The sequence below is a fragment of the Hippopotamus amphibius genome, chromosome 16 (assembly GCF_030028045.1).
Source record: "Hippopotamus amphibius kiboko isolate mHipAmp2 chromosome 16, mHipAmp2.hap2, whole genome shotgun sequence".
NCBI classification, from domain to species: domain Eukaryota; kingdom Metazoa; phylum Chordata; class Mammalia; order Artiodactyla; family Hippopotamidae; genus Hippopotamus; species Hippopotamus amphibius.
In genome coordinates this window covers 60,010,415-60,028,760 of record NC_080201.1, presented here as the reverse complement: position 1 = coordinate 60,028,760, position 18,346 = coordinate 60,010,415, and the positions used below count along the sequence as shown (strand labels likewise).

Here is an 18,346-nt window from a genome sequence, read left to right as displayed (position 1 = left end):
GTTAGGGTTGTGAGGAGCTGCTGCTGGCTTTGGTTCAGTGGCTTGACAGAACCCACAGGACTTTCCAGACAGTAAAGAAAAAGGAAGGAGAGGCTCAGGGGAAGACAAGTCCCCATACCGGAGGGTCAGCCCCTCCCTGATCTTTTCCTTACTAGGCAGGCCCAGTCCTTCTGACTCAGATGCTTTCCTGGCCTGAGGTCCAGATCTGGTTCGTGTCTAGTCAGACGCTTCTGCACAATCTAGTTATTCCTAAACTCAAGACCGTATCCTGCTTCAGCACCTCGGACAGCGCCACCACCTGCTTACCGGGGACCAGATGGCATCTTGGCTGGAAAGACCAATGCCGCTCTGGGTAGGTACTTATGGGAAGGAGAATTGGGAGAGGCTTGAGGACCTGATATGAACAGGATAAAGGCCTCCCTATCTTGGTCTATCTAGACTCCAAGAAACCTATCTGGGGAGAATAGACCCCCAAACTCCACATGTCTCTTAAGCGAAGTGGGGGTTGGTCTTCAGGAGGTGAGAGGGTTTCAAGGTGCAGAAAGGGTCCACCCAGCTGTGGTCCCAAGAGAGAAGAACTCAGCTTTCACTTCCACCCACAGTGGCCCAAGGGAGAGAGGGGTATTTCTGTTGAAGGGAAAAATTTGATGTAGAGGCCATTCACTTCAACCCAGGAAGCATCCCCAGCTGTCTTACCACCCCATGGCCACCCCCATCTCCAAGGTAGGTGAGGCTAATCAGATGGTGTCAGGCAAATCCAGATTGTCCTCCGCAGCCCAGAGATGCTGCAGCCACTGTGATCACAACTGTGAGGGCAACAGATGTGAGGAAGAGGTTTCTGGGCGGGGCTGCAGGCAGAGACTGTTTCCTACAGTGGTCCCTGGAGGATGGTGCAGGTGCGAGCTGTAACCTTCACTCAGTAACGGTGAGGGAGGGCCCATGCATTCCATCCCATTCTCCATTTCAACCCATGGATTTTCTGGACTGACTTCAGCCCACATGACATTCACCTTCAGATCCTAGAGGTGGCAAGCAGACACTGTAATCCCCTTCTGGCCACAGGCCCCATCAAAACCTGGAAGAAACTATCTGGGGCCAATCCAACCTTCTGTGGGATCCAGGGGCCCATGGTTGCTCTTTAAGCATCAGATTCTCCAAGATGTGAGAAAGTGGGAATACTTTAGGGTACAGAAATATTATGTGAAAAATGACTCCCCAGTATATCTGAATGTGACAAGTAGCCAGGGATCCCCAGGAGAGAACCCTAGTGACAGGAACACACATGCTTCTTATCTGGAGGGTGGAGGACGTGTTGAGGACCCGGGGGGAAGCCGAGGTGGAGTCTCAGTGTCTCCTCTCTAGGGTCTGAGTCATTTTCTCCTCTCCAGCTTGTTCCAGATACCCAAATCTACATCCCTTTAACCTGAAGTGCAACCATCTTGGAGTCTAAACAGCCCAAAGTCCAGTAGGAGGATGCTTCTCTCCTCCATGGGACCCAAGGCGCCCCCATTCCTTATTATTCACCCATAGTTCGGGTCCCGAGATCATGACACCAGGATATATGTATATGTAAAACTGATTCACTTTGCTGTACAGCAGAAACTAACACAACATTGTAAATTAACTATACTCCCATAAAAATATTAAAAAAATAAATAAAATTTAAAAATAAAAACAAACAAACAAAAAAATGGTTCATGACACCAGCCCTACATTTTCAGGTGACCTTCCTAGGACGTGATAGATCTATGTGTAGAGCCATCTGAAGAGTTCAGCTCATGACTACAAACCTATAGGTGATTTTTCAGGCCTGATCATAGGCAAATGCAAAAGTTTTCCTTGGTTGGCCTCACAGGAATGCTACCAGTGCACTGTAGTCTCTGAAAGGAGTTGCAGTGAAGGACTCAGACTACTGTGGCCTGTCCCGCTCTTCACATTTTTTCTTTCCTAGCTCAGATGACTTCATTCTTTGGCCTATTTATCTGAGGCCATGGGCAGAGGTCTTCAGGCACCTCTACTGAGGCCTCCTTATGGGGGGAGGAGGAGGTAAACTTGAAGACACTTTTCCCCACACTGATTCAGGACACAGAACTTTTCCATTCCTATCCCCACCCCCAACCCAGGGTCCACAGACCTGTGGAACTTTTTGTTCTGGGTGCCTCCTCTGTGAGATGACCCCCATGTCTGTGCTGGCCCACCTGACCATCGACAAAGATTCTCTCCTTGGCTAAACTCTAACCAGGCTCTTAAAGCTCTTTTTCAACAAGTTCTTGACATCTGCATCTATCTTTGCACTGTCCTTTTTTTTTTTTTTTTTTTTCAAGAATCCTGGTAAATCAGTTTAACCAAAATCCCTTACCCTCAATATCTGATGGGTTCCTCTTCCTTCACCAGCCTCTGGCTGATATCTGATCACCATGGCCTGCCTTTAGCAACAAGCCTGGTAGGTCACTTTAGCCAGAATCACCCATTTCCCCTGATGTTTCCTCTTAGTAATTTTCCATTCGCTGACCCCTCACCCTGCTCCTTGGCAATAAATTTCTACTTTTCCTCATTGTATTCAGAGTTGAGCCTAATCTCTTTCCCCTGCTGCAAAACCCCATTGCAGGGGTCCCTGCACCTATGACAATGGTCCTAATAAAGTCTGCTTCAACTGTTTTTTTGTGGGGTTTTTTTTTTTTTACTTTATTATTATTTCTTTATTTTTTTAATTTTATTTTTGGCTGCATTGGGTCTTCGTTGCTGGTGTGGGTCGTTGCTGTGTGTGGGCTTCTCTTTAGTTGTGGTGAGCGGGGGCTACGCTTCTTCCTTTCGGTGCCTGGGCTCCTCAGTGCCGTGTCTTCTCTTGTTGCTATGCTCAGGCTCCAGGTGCGCAGACGTTGTGGCACGTGGACTCTAGGGCACTCAACTGTTCTTTAACAAGTAAGTGATTAAAGGCTTAATTGTTATTTTCATTTTGACTCATTGCTTTAATCAGCTACTCTGACACTAGCAGCTCAGGCTTTCTTTCCCCTCGCTTGGCTGAACTTCTGGTCCCATCAGGCTCAGCATGCCCTGTGGGGGTTGGTCAGGACACCTGGGTCCCTGAAGAGGGACCCAGTCACAAAGCCTGTAGGACTTGATGCGTGGCCAGAAGCCTGGCCTGAGAAGGGAGAAGAAAGCACAACAGTCTCCACCTCGCCACCCTTCTGTGGATCCAACCAAAGAGTTAAAGCCACCATACATCCCCATGATTGAAGAAGAAAATATTTTCTTTCTCTATTCCGAATGCTCCAAGAACCTGGCTATTGGTCCAGTCCAAGGAAATGGCACAGGTAGGAAGGAAGAAAGGAAGTTCTCCCCTAGGGCAGTGGCGAAAGTGGGGTTTCTGCTGCTCAGGGCAGAAGTAGGGCCTCAGAGCTTAAATGGGAGAGGGCTAAATGTGGTCAGTGGGATGCCCCCCATTCGCATCACCCCTCTGCTCCCTGCCATCTGGCTGCCATCCCCTCGCACCCCTCCTTGGAAAAACTCTCACTGGGGTCACCAATAACCACCTTGCTCTCTTCCTACCTCCCTGGCCAGGCCATCTCAGTCACCACCACCGCCTCCCCCTACATCCCACAATTAAGCTTAAGCCTGTAAACACTGCGCATGCGTGCGTCCCTGAGCGTTCCCACTGCTCCGCCCAGGGTCCCCTGCTCCCGCTCGGTGAACGTGTCCATGTGTCCACCTGCAGGGACAACTCTGCTACCTTCTCAACCTCTGTCTTCCCAGCCCATACTTGCACATGTGTCCTGCTCTTGGTGATGGCACCTCCTCCCCCCTGTCGCTGGAGTCAGGGCTCAGAGGGTCTCTCTAGACACCTCTCTCCTCGACCCCCCGACACCTCCCCTCAGATCTCACTGCCTGAAAGTGTCTTCAGTGGCTTCCTTCCTCCATCACCAAGGCTGCTATCTCCACGCAGGCTTGGTTCTTTCCTTCCCGAACAATCACAGCAGTTTCCTCCAGCCTCTCCCTTTCAAATCTTCCCTACATTGGCCTTCGAGGGATCATGTTGATACCTATATGACTCTGCCTCTCTCCTGCTCAAGAATCTTCCATGGTTCCCCATTGCCCTCAGAAAAAGCTCAAGTTTGTTTGTCTCTCCCCGCCCCCCCTCCCCTGTTTGAGCTAGTTGAGAGGGTCAAACCTGATTCAAATCTGTCTTTTTTTTAATGTTAGTTTGTGAATGAATGAATGAATGCATGCATGAAATGAGTAACGGTGTATGTTGCTTCTCGTGCCTCATCTGGACCTTTTTCTGCCCCTAGTTCCCATATAGGCTATCTTGAGTTTCATCCCTAGCAGACCACCTCCATGCAGGTCTCCAGGCTGTGACCCTCGGGGAGCTGGCCAGGCGGGACCCGCTTATCCAGTGCAGAAAACTGCAGGAGCCCAGGAGGCAGGACTTGGGGACTCTCAATCTAACTTGCTGCCTTACTTGGGCAAGCCCCTTGCCTCCTCTGAGTCTCAGGGGTCACCTTCCAATATGCAGAAATGGGACTGAATGATCTCAGTGGGCCAACCACAGCTTACTCTCTCTGAATCTGAAATTTCCCCTTCTGGCCTTGTGGTCTAGTGTCCTAACCGCAAGCATCCTGCCTAAGCTTCCTCCACCTTCCCATATCTGCAGCTTGACCTTCTCTTTCAGAGGGACTCCACAAGGCGGGCCATCCCAGGACATCAGGAAGAGATGCAGCTGCTGCTGTTGTTGATGCCCGTGCTGTGGGGAGGTGAGTGGACCGAGGGGTGAGGGGACCCCACTCGGGGGAGGCATTGGAGCTCCAGGCTGAGTTTCTCCCTCTCCCCAGCACCCCTGGCTCAGGATCTGAAGTACCAGCTGGAACTACAGCAGAATGTGACCGTGCAGGAGGGCCTGTGTGTCCTAGTGCCATGCAGATTTTCCTACTTCTGGATTTCCTTTGGAAACATGTACATGTATTGGTTCCAGAAAGGGGTAGATATAAGGCGTGATCCTCCAGTGGCCACAAACAAGGAGGAACAGAAGCTGCATGAGAGGACCCAGGGGCGGTTCTTCCTCTTCGGGGATCCCCAGGCCAGAAACTGCTCCCTGAGCATCAGAGACCTGAACATAGGGGACAGTGGGACATACTTCTTTCAAATAGAGACATCCTTCAGGAAACACTCATTTCTAAATAAGCTGCTCTCTCTGAATGTGACAGGTATGGTAGGGGCTCAGGGAAAGAACCCAGGGTGTTGGGCACCAGAAATAGAAAAATGAAAATTCTCTTCCTCTTAGGGCTGGGGTGGGGAACACCATGACAAGGCCCTGGGGCAGGCTGACTGCATACCGAGGGGCCCCATCCTTCTCTTTCCTCATCAGCCCTCACCCACACACCCCACATCCTCATTTCTGGGACCCTGGCGTCCGGCCGCCCCAGGAACCTGACCTGCTCTGTGCCCTGGGCCTGTGAGTGGGGTACGCCCCCCATCTTTTCCTGGATGTCAGCTGCCCTCACCTCCCTGGGCCCCAGGACCCACCTCTCCTCAGTGCTCACCGTCACCCCACAGCCCCAGGACCACGGCACCAACCTCACCTGTCAGGTGAAGTTCCCCACAACTGGGGTGATTGTGGAAAGAACCATCCAGCTCAACGTCACCTGTGAGTAAGGGGTGAGGTCGCTGGGGTCCAGAAGGTGTGGGGCCAAGGGAGAGCTGGGCAGGGCTTGACGTCGGGGTCCTGGCAGCTAAACAGGCAGGGACCCCCCCCCTTACCCGTTTCCATAGCTTCTGGGGGGAAAGGCACCATGCCTGCCCTCCCCTCGCCACGAATGTTGATGCTGCCATATCCTCCTGTCACAGATGCTCCACAGAATGTGGCCATCAGCATCTTACAAGGAAACAGAACAGGTAGGAAAAAAAACCTCTTCTCTCCAGAGCTGGAATGGAATCCAGGTCTCTGCCAGGACAGACTCTATTGTGTCTCAGAGGACTAAGTGGAATATAGTCAAAGAGCCAGCTATTGAGGTCAGATGTGGGAGAGCACAGGGGGAAAAGGCCCCACAAATTTCAGTTCCTTGAAGTTAATCTTCAGCTCACCCACAGCTTTTTTTGGCCAAATCCAAAGGAAGCTATCACATCCCTTTTGCTTCCTCTCTGATTTTGTTTGTTCGTTTGTTTTTGTTTTTGTTTTTTGGCCATGCGGCACAGCATGTGGGATCTTAGTTCCCTGACCAGGAATCAAACCCGTGTCCCCTGCAGTGGAAGTGGGGAGCTCTAACCACTGGACAACCAGGGAATTCCCTCTCTCTGATGTTTTATCTCCTCCTGCTTCCTTAGGCTCTTCTTTGGCCCATAACTACCTTGGTTCACTGTATTCCTATCCTGAGCCCTCTATCTTCCATCTGGTGGACAGTATAGATAGCTCCAGGGAAATTGTTTGGGCCTCTTCGGAAGGCCTGAGGTTCAGACTCTGCCAGTCCCCTCCCCAGAACTAGAGTGGACGTCACAGGGGGAGAGAGATGCCAGCTTTGCCCACCCTATCTCTCTCTCTGTCTCTTGGCCCTTCTCTCCCCCAAAGCCCTCAAGATTCTGCAAAATGCCTCATCCCTTCCCATCCAGGAGGGCCAGGCTCTGCACCTGCTTTGTGTTGCTGACAGCAACCCCCCTGCACAGCTGAGCTGGTTCCGGGGTTCCCCAGCCCTGAATGCCACCCTCATCTCCAGCACTGGGATCCTGGAGCTGCCTCACATAGGAATAGAAGAAGAAGGAGAATTCATCTGCCAAGCTCAGCACCAGTTGGGCTCCCAAAATATCTCTTTGAGCCTCTCTGTGGTCTGTGAGTGTGGGGACTCCTGGGGCAGGACACTTGGGTCTGGGGGGTGGGGGAAGGCACTGCTGCATCTTCTCCCTCCCCACAGACCCCCCACAGCTGCTGGGACCCTCCTGCTCCAGGGAGGACGGGGGTCTGCACTGCAGCTGCTCCTCCCGAGTCCAGCCAGCCCCCTCCCTGCACTGGCAGCTGGGGGAGGGGCTGCTGGAGAGGAATTTCAGCAAAGCCTCCTTCAAGGTCACCTCCAGCTCCGCTGGGCCCTGGGCCAACAGCTCCCTGAGCCTCAGTGAGGGGCTGAGCTCCGGCCTCAGTCTCAGCTGCGAGGCCCAGAACATCCACGGGGGTCAGAGCAGCACTGTCCTGCTGCTGCCAGGTCAGGTGTCTGCTGAGGGGTGATGCCTGGAAGAAGAGGAGCCTGGATCCTTATATTAGTTTGCTTGGGATGCCATAACAAAGTACCTCAAACTGGGGGCTTAAACAATGGAGATTTATTCCTCCCTGTTCTAGAGGCTAGAAACCTGAGATCAAGGTGTCGGCAGGGTTGATTCCTTCTGAGGCTGTGAGAATTGTTCCAGGCCTCTCCCCTGGCTTCTGGTGGTTTGCTGGCAATCTTTGGTGTTCCTTGGCTTATAGGAGCATTACTCCATCTCTGCTTTCATGTTTACGTGGCATCATTCTCCCTGTGTGTGTGTGTCTGTGTCCAAATTTCCCCTGTTTAGGAAGACACCAGTCATATTGGATTAGTATCCACCCTGATGATCTCATTTTAACTTGATTATCTTGTAAAGACCCTATCTCCAAATAAGGTTACATTCTGAGTTACTGGGGGTGAGGGGACTTCAACATATGAATTTAGGGGAGGGGAACACAAGTCAACCCGTAACAGCTCCAGAGTGGTGGAGCTTGGAGGAGGGGCACCCCAGGGCCCCAACTGGAGTGGCTGGTGGTGTAAGATTCTCAGTGCTGGATCCAGGGGAAGGGGATGGTCCAGGGTCTACAAGGCAATGGAAAGGTTGAGTGACTGAGTCTTGGATGGGGGTGGGTACACTAATGGAACACAGAGAGGAGTGGCTGGTTAGGAAGATGCCATGTATTGGGGTTGGGGTTTATACAAAACTCAAATTATCTACAGGTAAACCACAGCCTAGGGCCGGAAGCGTCCTAGGAGCAGTCGGGGGAACTGGCATTATGGTCCTGCTTTCTCTCTGCCTTTATCTCATCTTCAGGTGAGAGTGGACTCCAGGCCGGAGGGAACAACCTAAAGTGGGAAGGGTATAAGATCATAGAATCTCAGAAAACCTGAGTTGGAGGACCCTATAGTGGTTGGAAAGCCCTGAGCCAGGGAAGGAAAGTCACTAATCAACCGGTAACCAATAGGGCCAAGCATGGGGTCTCTTCCCAAACCCCAGTCCAATTTTCGGGTTGTGGGGAGCACCTGGAGACTGGACCAACCTCCACTTCCCTCAGTCCATGCTCTTCATAGGGAGTAGGGGATGGTCTGCCTACCCCACACCCCAAATAACTAGGCTAAAATGGCCCGGGGCTGTTCCCTTAGAGTGAAGACCCTCAGGAAGACCCAGCTGGTGCAAAGCATGGAGGATAAGAGCCAAGTCGCGGGCTCAGGCTTCAGGGTGAGTGATGGGACAGGAGCTCCCATTCAGTATCATCCCTTTCAGATGCTGGGCATGGTAAGAGCATTTTGGCATTTCCCTATTAACATCCAACAGGGAATTCCCTGGAGGTCCAGTGGTTGACTCCTTGCTTCCACTGCAGGGGGCGTGGGTTTGATCCCTGGTGGGGGAACTAAGATCCTGCATGCCATGTAGTGCAGCTAAAACAAAAACAAACAAACAAAAAATCCAACACTCCCTGGAATTCCACATGTGGTTATTTAAAATTATTAATTCAACTTCTCTAATTCTTCTACTTCTGATGGAATGTATATATAGTCCAGGTGGTTTGTTAGGGGTGTTTGTACTTTGTATGTCAGATTATCACATTCTCCTAGGAATAGCAGCCTTTTCTTCTGGCACTGATTACCAGGGAAGAGTAATGTCCCAAACCTAGTCAGTGTCAGATCCATTGAGGACAAGGAAGTAGGGTAGAGAGAGCTTGAGGCACCCCAGAGTCACAATTCATCACTCCCACTTTTCAAATCTACCACCATGTTTATTTACTGTCAATTTTATTGAGGTATACTTTATACATAATAAAATGCACCCATTGTAAGTATGAAGTTAAATGAATTTTGACAGATGTATACATCCTGTAACTAAGTCCCCAATCAAGATACAGAACGTTTCCATCACACCCTCAAATTCTTTTGTTCCCTTTCTCATTCAGCTCCCTATTTCCAGCAACCGCTGATTTCTATCACTATAGATTAGTTTTTTCCATTCTGAAACTTCATATAAATCTGTAGTAGATTTACACCGTTGACATTAACTTTCATCTTGCTCCTTAAAAATATGGTCAGCCTTCTCCCTATCTTCTAAAATAGTCATTTTCAAGGGAATTCCCTGGTGGTTAGTAGTTAGGACCCAGTGCTTTCACTGATGAGGGTGAGGGTTCAATCCCTGGTTGGGGAAATAAGATCCCACAAGCTGCGAGGCATGGCCAAAAAATAAAATAAAATAAAAAAGTAAAATAGCCATTTTCTCCTAATCTGAGAATGATTTGTCTTTGCCTCTCTGTGCTACTGTCTGAGGATTTCTATTTCACTCTTCTATAGCATGAGGGTATAGCCAGCGGGAGCAGATATGGACGAGGGTGTCTGGTTACCATCTTTCCTGTAGGATCTGATCTCTGCTCTGTCTTCTAGTACCTATCCATCCCTGTCCTTGCTTTATATTTCAAAATATCTCCTATCACAAATTTAGAGCTTGAAATGTATTTGCTTTCTGTTTGTCTAGTAACTGCCTCTCCTAGAAAACCATAAGCTGCATAATATGAGGGACTATGTCTGCTTTTTCCATCATTCCACACACAGCACCTAGTACACAGCCTGAAAAAAAGGACAGCACCATGGTTAGAAAGAATTTGAGTCCTGGCTCAGGGGTTCATCTGTAGATATGCATCTTCAGGGAAATGCATATAATCTCTCTTAGCCTTAGTTTTACTATTTGTAAGATGAATATGAAAATAGTATCCTCTCCCAGCATTCTTTTAGAATATAATATGCTTAATATAAACACTCACTAAGGGCTGGTCAATCTGAATTATTGACTATTTTCAAATAAGTGAATGGTAAATGATAAAAGTTCATCAGTCCCTCCATTCTGGTCTTTGACTGCTTCCTCCCAGATCCTGTTACCCAGCTCTGAATCCCTTCTCTTCCTTCCACTCAGGAGCATCAGCCCCAGTTCTGGACAGACACCCCTTCAGACCACCCAGCCCTGACTGGGGCTGGCCCCATCTCAAGAGATGAACAAGACCTTCACTATGCTTTCCTCAGATTTCACAAGCTGAAGCCTCAGGAGTGGGAGGGTACTAATACTGTGTACTCAGAGATCAAGACACACAAGTAAGGAATTATTTTCTCACAATTCTGGAGGCTGGAAGTCTGAGATCAACGTGTCAGCAGGGTCATTCCTTTTGAAGATTCTCTCCTTGGCTTGGTGATGGCCGTCTTCTCCCTGTGTCCTCACATAGTCTTCCCTCTGTGTGTGTATATGTCCTAATTCACTCTTCTTATAAGGACACAATTTTTCAGCCCATAACACTCAGCCTCCAGTTATTTAAAAATAAGTGGCCTTAAAAAAAAAAAAAAAGTGGCCTTCTTGGCAATGGTATGAATCCCCTAGTATGTGTGGAAGACCACAGGACTTGTGACCAAAAGAACTGAGTTCCAATCCATCTATGCCACTTTTGAGTGAGTCACTTTATCTCTCTGTGCCTCACTTTACTGTTTTGCAAATCAGGGAAATCATCCCTGTCTAACCAGATTATTGTAAAAGAACAATGAAAGTATACATAGAAAAGAGCTAACAAAGATCCTGACACAAAGCTTTTTGTGGACTCTGAACACATAAATTTTTTGCTAACAATTCCTCCTAAGGTTTGGAGGGGCCAGACCCAGAGGCCACAGAACTTTGACTGGAAACGAGGCAAGGATGGCTGCCCTTACAACTTCTGTTAAGCAATATATTGTAGATTCTCCTCAGTGCAATAAATGTAAGAAATAGATATGAGCTATCCAATTCATAAAAGAAGAGATAAAACAATTTGCATTCACAGATGATGTAATTGTGTGCCTAGAAAATCTAAAGTTATCCACAAAGGAGCTGCTAAACCAGAGTTTAGCCAGGTGTTACGATACTTGTTCAAATTGCAAAATTCCTTTGCAGTTCTGTGTATTGGCCAAGGGCAATTAGAAATTGGGTATTTTTTAAAGATGTAATTTATAGTAAGATGAGAATGTGAAATGAATTAAAATACATGCAAGTTCTGTACATTGAAAATTAAAAATATTGCTTAAAGAAGTGAAAGAAGACCTAAATGAATGGAGATCTATACCATGTTCATGGATTGGAAGACTCCATATTATTAGGAGATCAGATCCATAAATTCAGTGCAATCAGATCCATAAATTCAGATCCATAAATTCAGTGAGAGCTTTGCTAGACTTTGACAAGCTAATTCTAAAATATACATAGAAAAGCAAACAATGAGAAAGTCCTAACACATTATGAAAACTGACAATAAATCCATTTAAGGACACCTCCCCCTCCAATGCCTGTCCCACTCTCCCAGGATCCCCACCACTTCCTTCACACCCACCAGCTACACAAGAGAAATATTTTCCCCATATTCAGGAGCAAGACTCTGCCAACAAATCCTGATGGTTCCCAGTGGTGGATCGTTCCCAGCCTGGCAGACCTTATTCTATGTGTCCTGAGCACCAAGCCCCGCAGCAAAGGGGTTTGCCTGAGCAAGCCCCCAGAGACAGGACAGAGCCTGTCATGTACTGGAATAGTGAGAAGAAGTAAGCCTGGGCAAGGGAAGGGATGTGTAGAAACCAGTCACGGAGGCCAGGGGGGCAGCTGTGGAAAAGTGGGGACTTTTATTCCCCTATAAGCCCATCCCACAAAAAATCACAGCTGCCTCTGCGTGCTCACCACTTTCCAGGCATTCTGCCGTGTTAAGCACGCTATCCCACTTCTTGTGACCTCCCACCCTAAGAGTTCTGGTCACATCCCTCCTGCCGATTCCTTCTATTTTTCTAGTTTCCTGATGTCCTGCCCAACTCCCTGCTGGACGGTGAGGAGAGTGTCTTGGTTTGTCAAGTTCACCACGCTATCTCCCCTCAGGAGTGAGCAGGATATATCCTGATGCGTTTGGAGGAATGAAGGACAGGATAAATGAATGAAACCTGCCTCCCTATATTCACAAGAAACATAACTAGAACTTAAGGATTCAGAAAGTTTGAAACAACGAGATGTCAAAACATACACTGTGCTTTCCATACATGGAAAGTTGATGTCTTTATACTAACATAGGATGGATGAGGGTTCTGTTTGTTTTGTTTTGTTTCGTTTGTGGCCATGCCTTGTGGCTTATGGGGATCTTAGTTCCCCAACCAGGGACTGAACCCTCACCCTCGGCAGTGAAAGCACAGAGTCCTAACCACTGGACCGCCAGGGAATTCCCTGGATGAGTTTTTGATGCCAATGGCATTAAGAATGAGCACTTCAGGGCTTCCTATGTGGTGCAGTGGTTAAGAATCTGCCTGCCAATGCAGGGGACACGGGTGCGAGCCCTGCTCCAGGAAGATCCCACATGCCGCAGAGCAACTAAGCCCGTGAGCCACAACTATTGAGCCCATGTGCTGCAACTACTGAAGCCCACGCGCCTAGAGCCCGTGCTCCACAACAAGAGAAGCCATGGCAATGAGGAGCCTGCACACCACAATGAAGAGTAGCCCCCACTCACTGCAGCTAAAAGAAAGCCTGTGCACAGCAAAGAAGACCCAACACAGCTAATAAAATAAATAAATAAAGTTAAAAAAAAAAAAGAATGAGCACTTCATGAAGAGCAAAATTTTTAATTCACTCACCCCCAAATATAAAATTCTAAACACATATGCATCTACAATGGAGCTTCAAAATACATAAAACACAAATATTCACAGAATTACATTTCCTTATTACAGGGAGCTCCACATGCTGGGACACTTAGTGTCTCCATTCTGGACAGTGCCTCAAGGGGCAGCGTCCAGGGCTGGTGTGTGACCTCACAAGCTGAAAGGGGATGCCCACCAAGTGGACACTGAGGGAGGGTGGACAGTAAATCTCCTCAACCCCTGCCTCCCATGTCCCTGAGTCCCACCCTGCCTGGGCTGAGCTCCACAAACATCTACAGGCTGTGACTCAGGGAGTCTGGCCAGAAGGCACCCTTTGTCACTTTGCAGAAAATGACCCTAGAGGGGAAAGGCATTGATAGGGAGGCAGGAGGTGGTGCTCAGGCCCAGCATGGGGTATGAATTTGGGCAAGTTTCTCACCTTCCCTGGCCCAGAATCCCCAGGAGTGTGTGTGAGGTTATGGGTGGTTGATCTCTAAGGGCTCTCCTGGTACCAACAATCTCTGGGTGTGAAGTTTCTCCTCTGACGAGGGTCGCCGTTCTGACTTCACCCTGATCTTCCTGCTGGGGCCTCCTCTAAATCTTGCAACATCCACTTCCATTTCCTGAAAAATGAACCCTGAGAAAGAGATTTGCCTCATGGGAACCTGGCACGGCCAACCCCAGATATGCTTCTGCTGCTGCTGCTGCTGCTGGTACTGCTCTGGTGGAGGGAGGAGGCTGAGGGCCAGAGGGGGCCCGGGAAGGATGACACGCTGCAAGTGCAGGGGCTGGTGACAGTGCAGGAGGGCTGTGCATCCATGTGCCCTGCTCCTTCTACCGCTGGGATGTCTGGGCTATCTTTACTTCAGCTCTGGGCTACTGGTTTCAAGAAGGGGCTATGACATTCAGGGATGCTCCCCTGGCCACGAACGACCCAGGTCAAAAAGTGCAGGTGGAGACCTAGGGCCAATTCCACCTCCTCGGGACACCCAGGCCTACAACTGCTCCTTGGACATCAGAGATGCCAAGAGGAGGGACAATGGTTCATACTTTTTCTGGGTGGAAAGAGGAAGTATGAAATATAATTACACGTCTAACCAGCTATCCTTGCATGTGATGGCTAAGGAGCTGGGTCCTGGAGAGGCCTTGGGAAGGACATAGAGGTCCCTGGATGGGGCTGGGATGGGTGCCCCTTGTGGGAGGGCATTGAAGGTAAAGGAGGTGGAGACTCAGAGGGAGGAGCTGCACCAAAGCCTGAGGCTTCTCTGGGGGTCCCACCTCGAGCCCTCCTCCTGATCCCCTGTCTCCCCTTCTCCTAGCCAGCCCTGAGCCACAGGCCTGACATCCTCATTTCTGGGACCTTGGAGTCCGGCCACCCTGGGAACCTGACCTGCTCTGTGCCTTGGGCCTGTGAGTGGGGCACACCACCAATTTTCTTCGGGAAGGGGGTCACCATCTCTCCCCAGGTCCCCACAACAGCCCACTCCTCAGTGCTCACCTTCACCCCACGGCCCCAGGATCACGGCACCAACCTCACCTGTCACGTGACCTTGCCTGGAGCAGAAGTGACCACGACAAGGACCATCCACCTCAATGTGTCCTGTGAGAGCTGGGCCACAATGCCTAGGTCCCTGATCGGGTCCTGCAGGCAGTGCGGGCGGGGGTGTCAGAGCCCAAGACACTGGGCACTGGGTCCCAGAATCCAGGCTGGGAGGGAGTCAGGAGGATGCCCACCCCCACCCTTCCCCCATTTATGCAGCTCCGGGGAACACAGGGCCCATGTCCACCAAGGCCTCACCATTGACGTGGATCTGCCATGTCTTTCTGTCCCAGACCCTCCACAGAGCTTGACCATGACTGTCTTCCATGAAAACAGCACAGGTAGGAAGGAGGCCCCTCCTGGGCTGTCGGGAGCAGGGCTGCTTCCAGCTCCAGGCTGGGTTGGGAACCCACCTCATTCTGGACCCACCCCAGTGACCAGAGACCCCCTTGTAAGTGAACCCAGAGGTCCTTCCCCCTCCTCAGCCCCCACGGCCACTGTGCCCAACTGGCTGCACTGGCTCCTCACTTCCCTCTGACTTGTCCACTCCCTCGTCTGTTCCCCCAAAAGGGGGCAACTTCCACACAGCAGAGCCTACCTCTCAAAACCCCTCATCACCCATGTTCATCTGATGACTCCTCCAGCTCTGCTTTTTATTTTCTCTCAACAGTTTGTAACTTACATATATTTTGACAGATTATATATTCACATGGTCAAAAGTTCAACATGCTCAGTAGAGTCTGTCCTCAGATTCCCAGCCCCTTTTCGGGAAGTTACCTTTATCTATAAGGCTGCTCTGAGCCTTGGTTTGCTCGCCTAAAGGATCTCAGGCATCCTTTGATATCAGTAGTACAGATGTCCCTATTCTTCTCTGGGACTGTGGAATGTTCCGTTGCATAACGGATTCTGATTTCGTATGCATCTTCTATCAGTGGAAAATCATGGCATTCGTTTTATTCTACTAACCAAAATGCTGCATGAGTAATCTTGTAACTCTCTCTCTGTCTCTCTCTGTCTCTGTCTCTCTCATGTGCATGCGTTCGCACACACCGCCCCCCAACCCCCACGCCAGGCTCCTTTAGGATAAGTTCCTAAAAGTTAAATAGTTGAGCCATGTGTTCTATTTCTTTTAATTTTTAAATTTTTTTAAAGATTTTTTTGTGGAACATTTTTAAAGTCTTTATTGAATTTGCTACAATATTGCTTCTGTTTTATGTACTTATTTATTTTTTTGGCCACGAGGCATGTGGGATCTTAGCTCCCTGACCAGAGATCAAACCTGCACCCCCTGCACTGGAAGGCGAAGCCTTAACCACTGGGCCACCAGGGAAGTCCCCCTCTTTATTTTTAGTTGAGGTATAATCGACATATAACATTATAGTAGTTTCAGATGTACAACATCATGATTCAGTATTTATATATTGTGATATGATCACCACAATAAGTGTAATTAACACCAGTCACCACATGTAGTTCCAAAATTTTTTCTTGTGATGAGAACTTTTAAAATCTACTCTCTTAGCAATTTTCAGGTATATAATACAGTATTAACTTTAGTCACCATGCTGTACATTACCTCCCTATGACTTATTCATTTTTTAAATGGAAGTTTGTACTCTTTGACCCTCTTTGCCCATTTAGCCTACCTTGACCTCTGGCAGCCACCATATTCTCTGTATCTATGAGTTTTTCTGTTGTTTTGTTTTTTTAGATTCCACCTGTAAGTGACATCATATGGTGTTTGTCTTTTTATATTTGACTACACGTAATGCCGTCAGGGTCCATCAATGTTGTCATAAATAGCAGCATTTCATTCTTTTTTTTATAGCTGAAACATACATTTACACCACATTTTCTTCATTCATTCATCTGTTGATGGACACTTAGGTTTTGCCATGGCTCAGTTATTGTAAATAACACTGCAACGAATGTGGGTATGCAAATATCTTTTCGAGTTAGTGTTTTCATTTTCTTCAGATAAATACCCAGAAGAGGAATTGCTCAATCATATGATTAATTCTATTTTTAGATTTTTGAGGAACCTCCATACTGTTCTCCATAGCAGCTGCACCAATTTACGTTCCTGCCAACAGTGCACAAGGGTTCCCTTTGCTCCACTGCCTCTATATTTGAGACATCCGGCCAACCTGTTGTCCATCGAGGTGGACATGTTTCAACCCCACCAAAGATGAGTGAAAGTGTAGGTGTTCCCCCAGGCTTTCCAAACCAGGGTGGGGCAAAATCTTTAGAGCTTTGACAAATCAGGTGAAAAATGGAATCTCTATGGTGTCTTAAGTAGCATTTCTTTTGTTATGAATGTTGTTGGACATGATTTTATATGCTGAAGAGTCATTTGTGTTTGTTTTATTCTGTGAATTATATGTTTCAGTCCTTGTTCAGGCTTCTACTGAGTGACTTGACTTCGAAAACAAAAATTATTTTATTGAAGAACAGTTGATTTATGACGTGTTAACATCTACTGTACAACAAAGTGACTCAGTTATACATATATATTCTTTTTCATATTCTTTTCCATTATGGTTTATCACAGGATATTGAATATAGTTCCCTGTGCTATACAGTAGGACCTCGTTGTTTATCGATCCTATATATAATAGTTTGCCTCTGCTAGTCCCAAACTCCCAAACTATCCCTCCCCTACCCCATGAAACACTTGGCCTGAGTAATTTGACTTTTCACTAGTCATTCCTGGAAACTTTTTTCAAGAAGGAGGAATCAGCCATTTTTCTGTAATACGATTGGCAGCAACTTTGCTCTGTAGGCCACTTCTATTTTTGTTGGTGGTCATTGATTTTTACAGTGCTTACAGATCTGTTTATACCTGCAGCTACATTTATCAGTCTCTTCTCTTATGGCTTCCACTTTTCTCACTTTGAGTTAAAAAAAACAAATGCCACTTTTCCTCCTGAGGCCTCATTTCTGAAGCCCCCCTGCAACCCCCCTCCCTCCAGCCCTGCAAGTCTACGTGCTTTTCCCCGACATGCACAGGGCTTGGTCATCCTTGCATGCTCTGTTCCTCCTTCCTATAATGCCCTTCCACCCCTTCATCATCATCTTGCCATCGCTGCTTTCCCTTCACATTCAACTTCAAGTGCCGCCTCCTCCAGGAAGCCCTCCTGGACCTGCCAGTAGCATTTACATTGCCATGCCCAGGACTCCTGCTGCCCAGAGTCACTGCCACCATGACAAGTGTCATGTGGCATTGTGAGCCCTGTTCCTGGATCCCCACTCCTCACCAGACTCTGAGTTTCTAAGAGTGAGCCTCCTCAGGGACACCTTGTTAAATCAGTAAATTGATATCAAGTGTAAACATGAATAAGGGACAAGAGTTTTCACTGTCAATCTGGGTTCTCAACGAAGAGCACAAGGAATTAAAGGCAGGACTGACAACATGCATGGGTGTCCCCTATAGCCCAAGACCTTCCCTCTGTGCTTCCAGGGGCCTGGATTCACCAGACAGAGCCCATCAGTGCAGAGCTGAATCTACATCATTGAGCACAGAGCAGTGATCTGAGATCACGCTCACTCTCTATCTCTCTGGATCCCTCTCCTAGAGTCTCTGATTCTCTCAATCAATGTCTGTGCGCCTCTCTCTCTCAGCCTCCCTCCAACTATATCCTTACTCTTTCCCTCAATCTCTTTCTCTCTGACCCTCTGTCTCCTTTTCTCCAGCATCCAGAGCCCTGGAGAACGGCTCATCTCTTTCAGTCCTGGAGGGCCAGTCCCTGCTCCTGGTCTGTGTCGTGGACAGCAACCCACTCGCCAGGCTAAGCTGGGCCAGGGAGAGCCTGACCCTGAGCCCCTCCCAGTCCACCAACCTGGAAGTCCTGGAACTGCCGCAAGGACTCACCTGAGATGAAGGGGAATTCACCTGCTGATCTCAGCACCCTCTGGCCACATCTCGCTGATCCTC

At 48.5% G+C, this 18,346-nt stretch overlaps 1 protein-coding gene and 1 pseudogene across 1 annotated transcript; both read left to right on the top strand.

Annotated features, from left to right (window-relative positions):
• Positions 1–4,690: 4,690 nt before the first annotated feature.
• LOC130838350 (sialic acid-binding Ig-like lectin 5) lies at positions 4,691–10,531 on the top strand. Its single transcript, XM_057711301.1, has 9 exons — positions 4,691–4,751; positions 4,830–5,201; positions 5,363–5,641; positions 5,842–5,889; positions 6,560–6,817; positions 6,900–7,184; positions 7,944–8,037; positions 8,367–8,442; positions 10,159–10,531. Exons 1-9 carry the CDS (start codon positions 4,712–4,714, stop codon positions 10,336–10,338), a joined length of 1,632 nt encoding a protein of 543 aa, XP_057567284.1. The 5' UTR covers positions 4,691–4,711; the 3' UTR covers positions 10,339–10,531.
• A 2,750-nt stretch (positions 10,532–13,281) lies between these two features.
• LOC130838144 (sialic acid-binding Ig-like lectin 8) lies at positions 13,282–18,287 on the top strand (annotated as a pseudogene).
• The last annotated feature ends 59 nt before the right edge of the window (positions 18,288–18,346 follow it).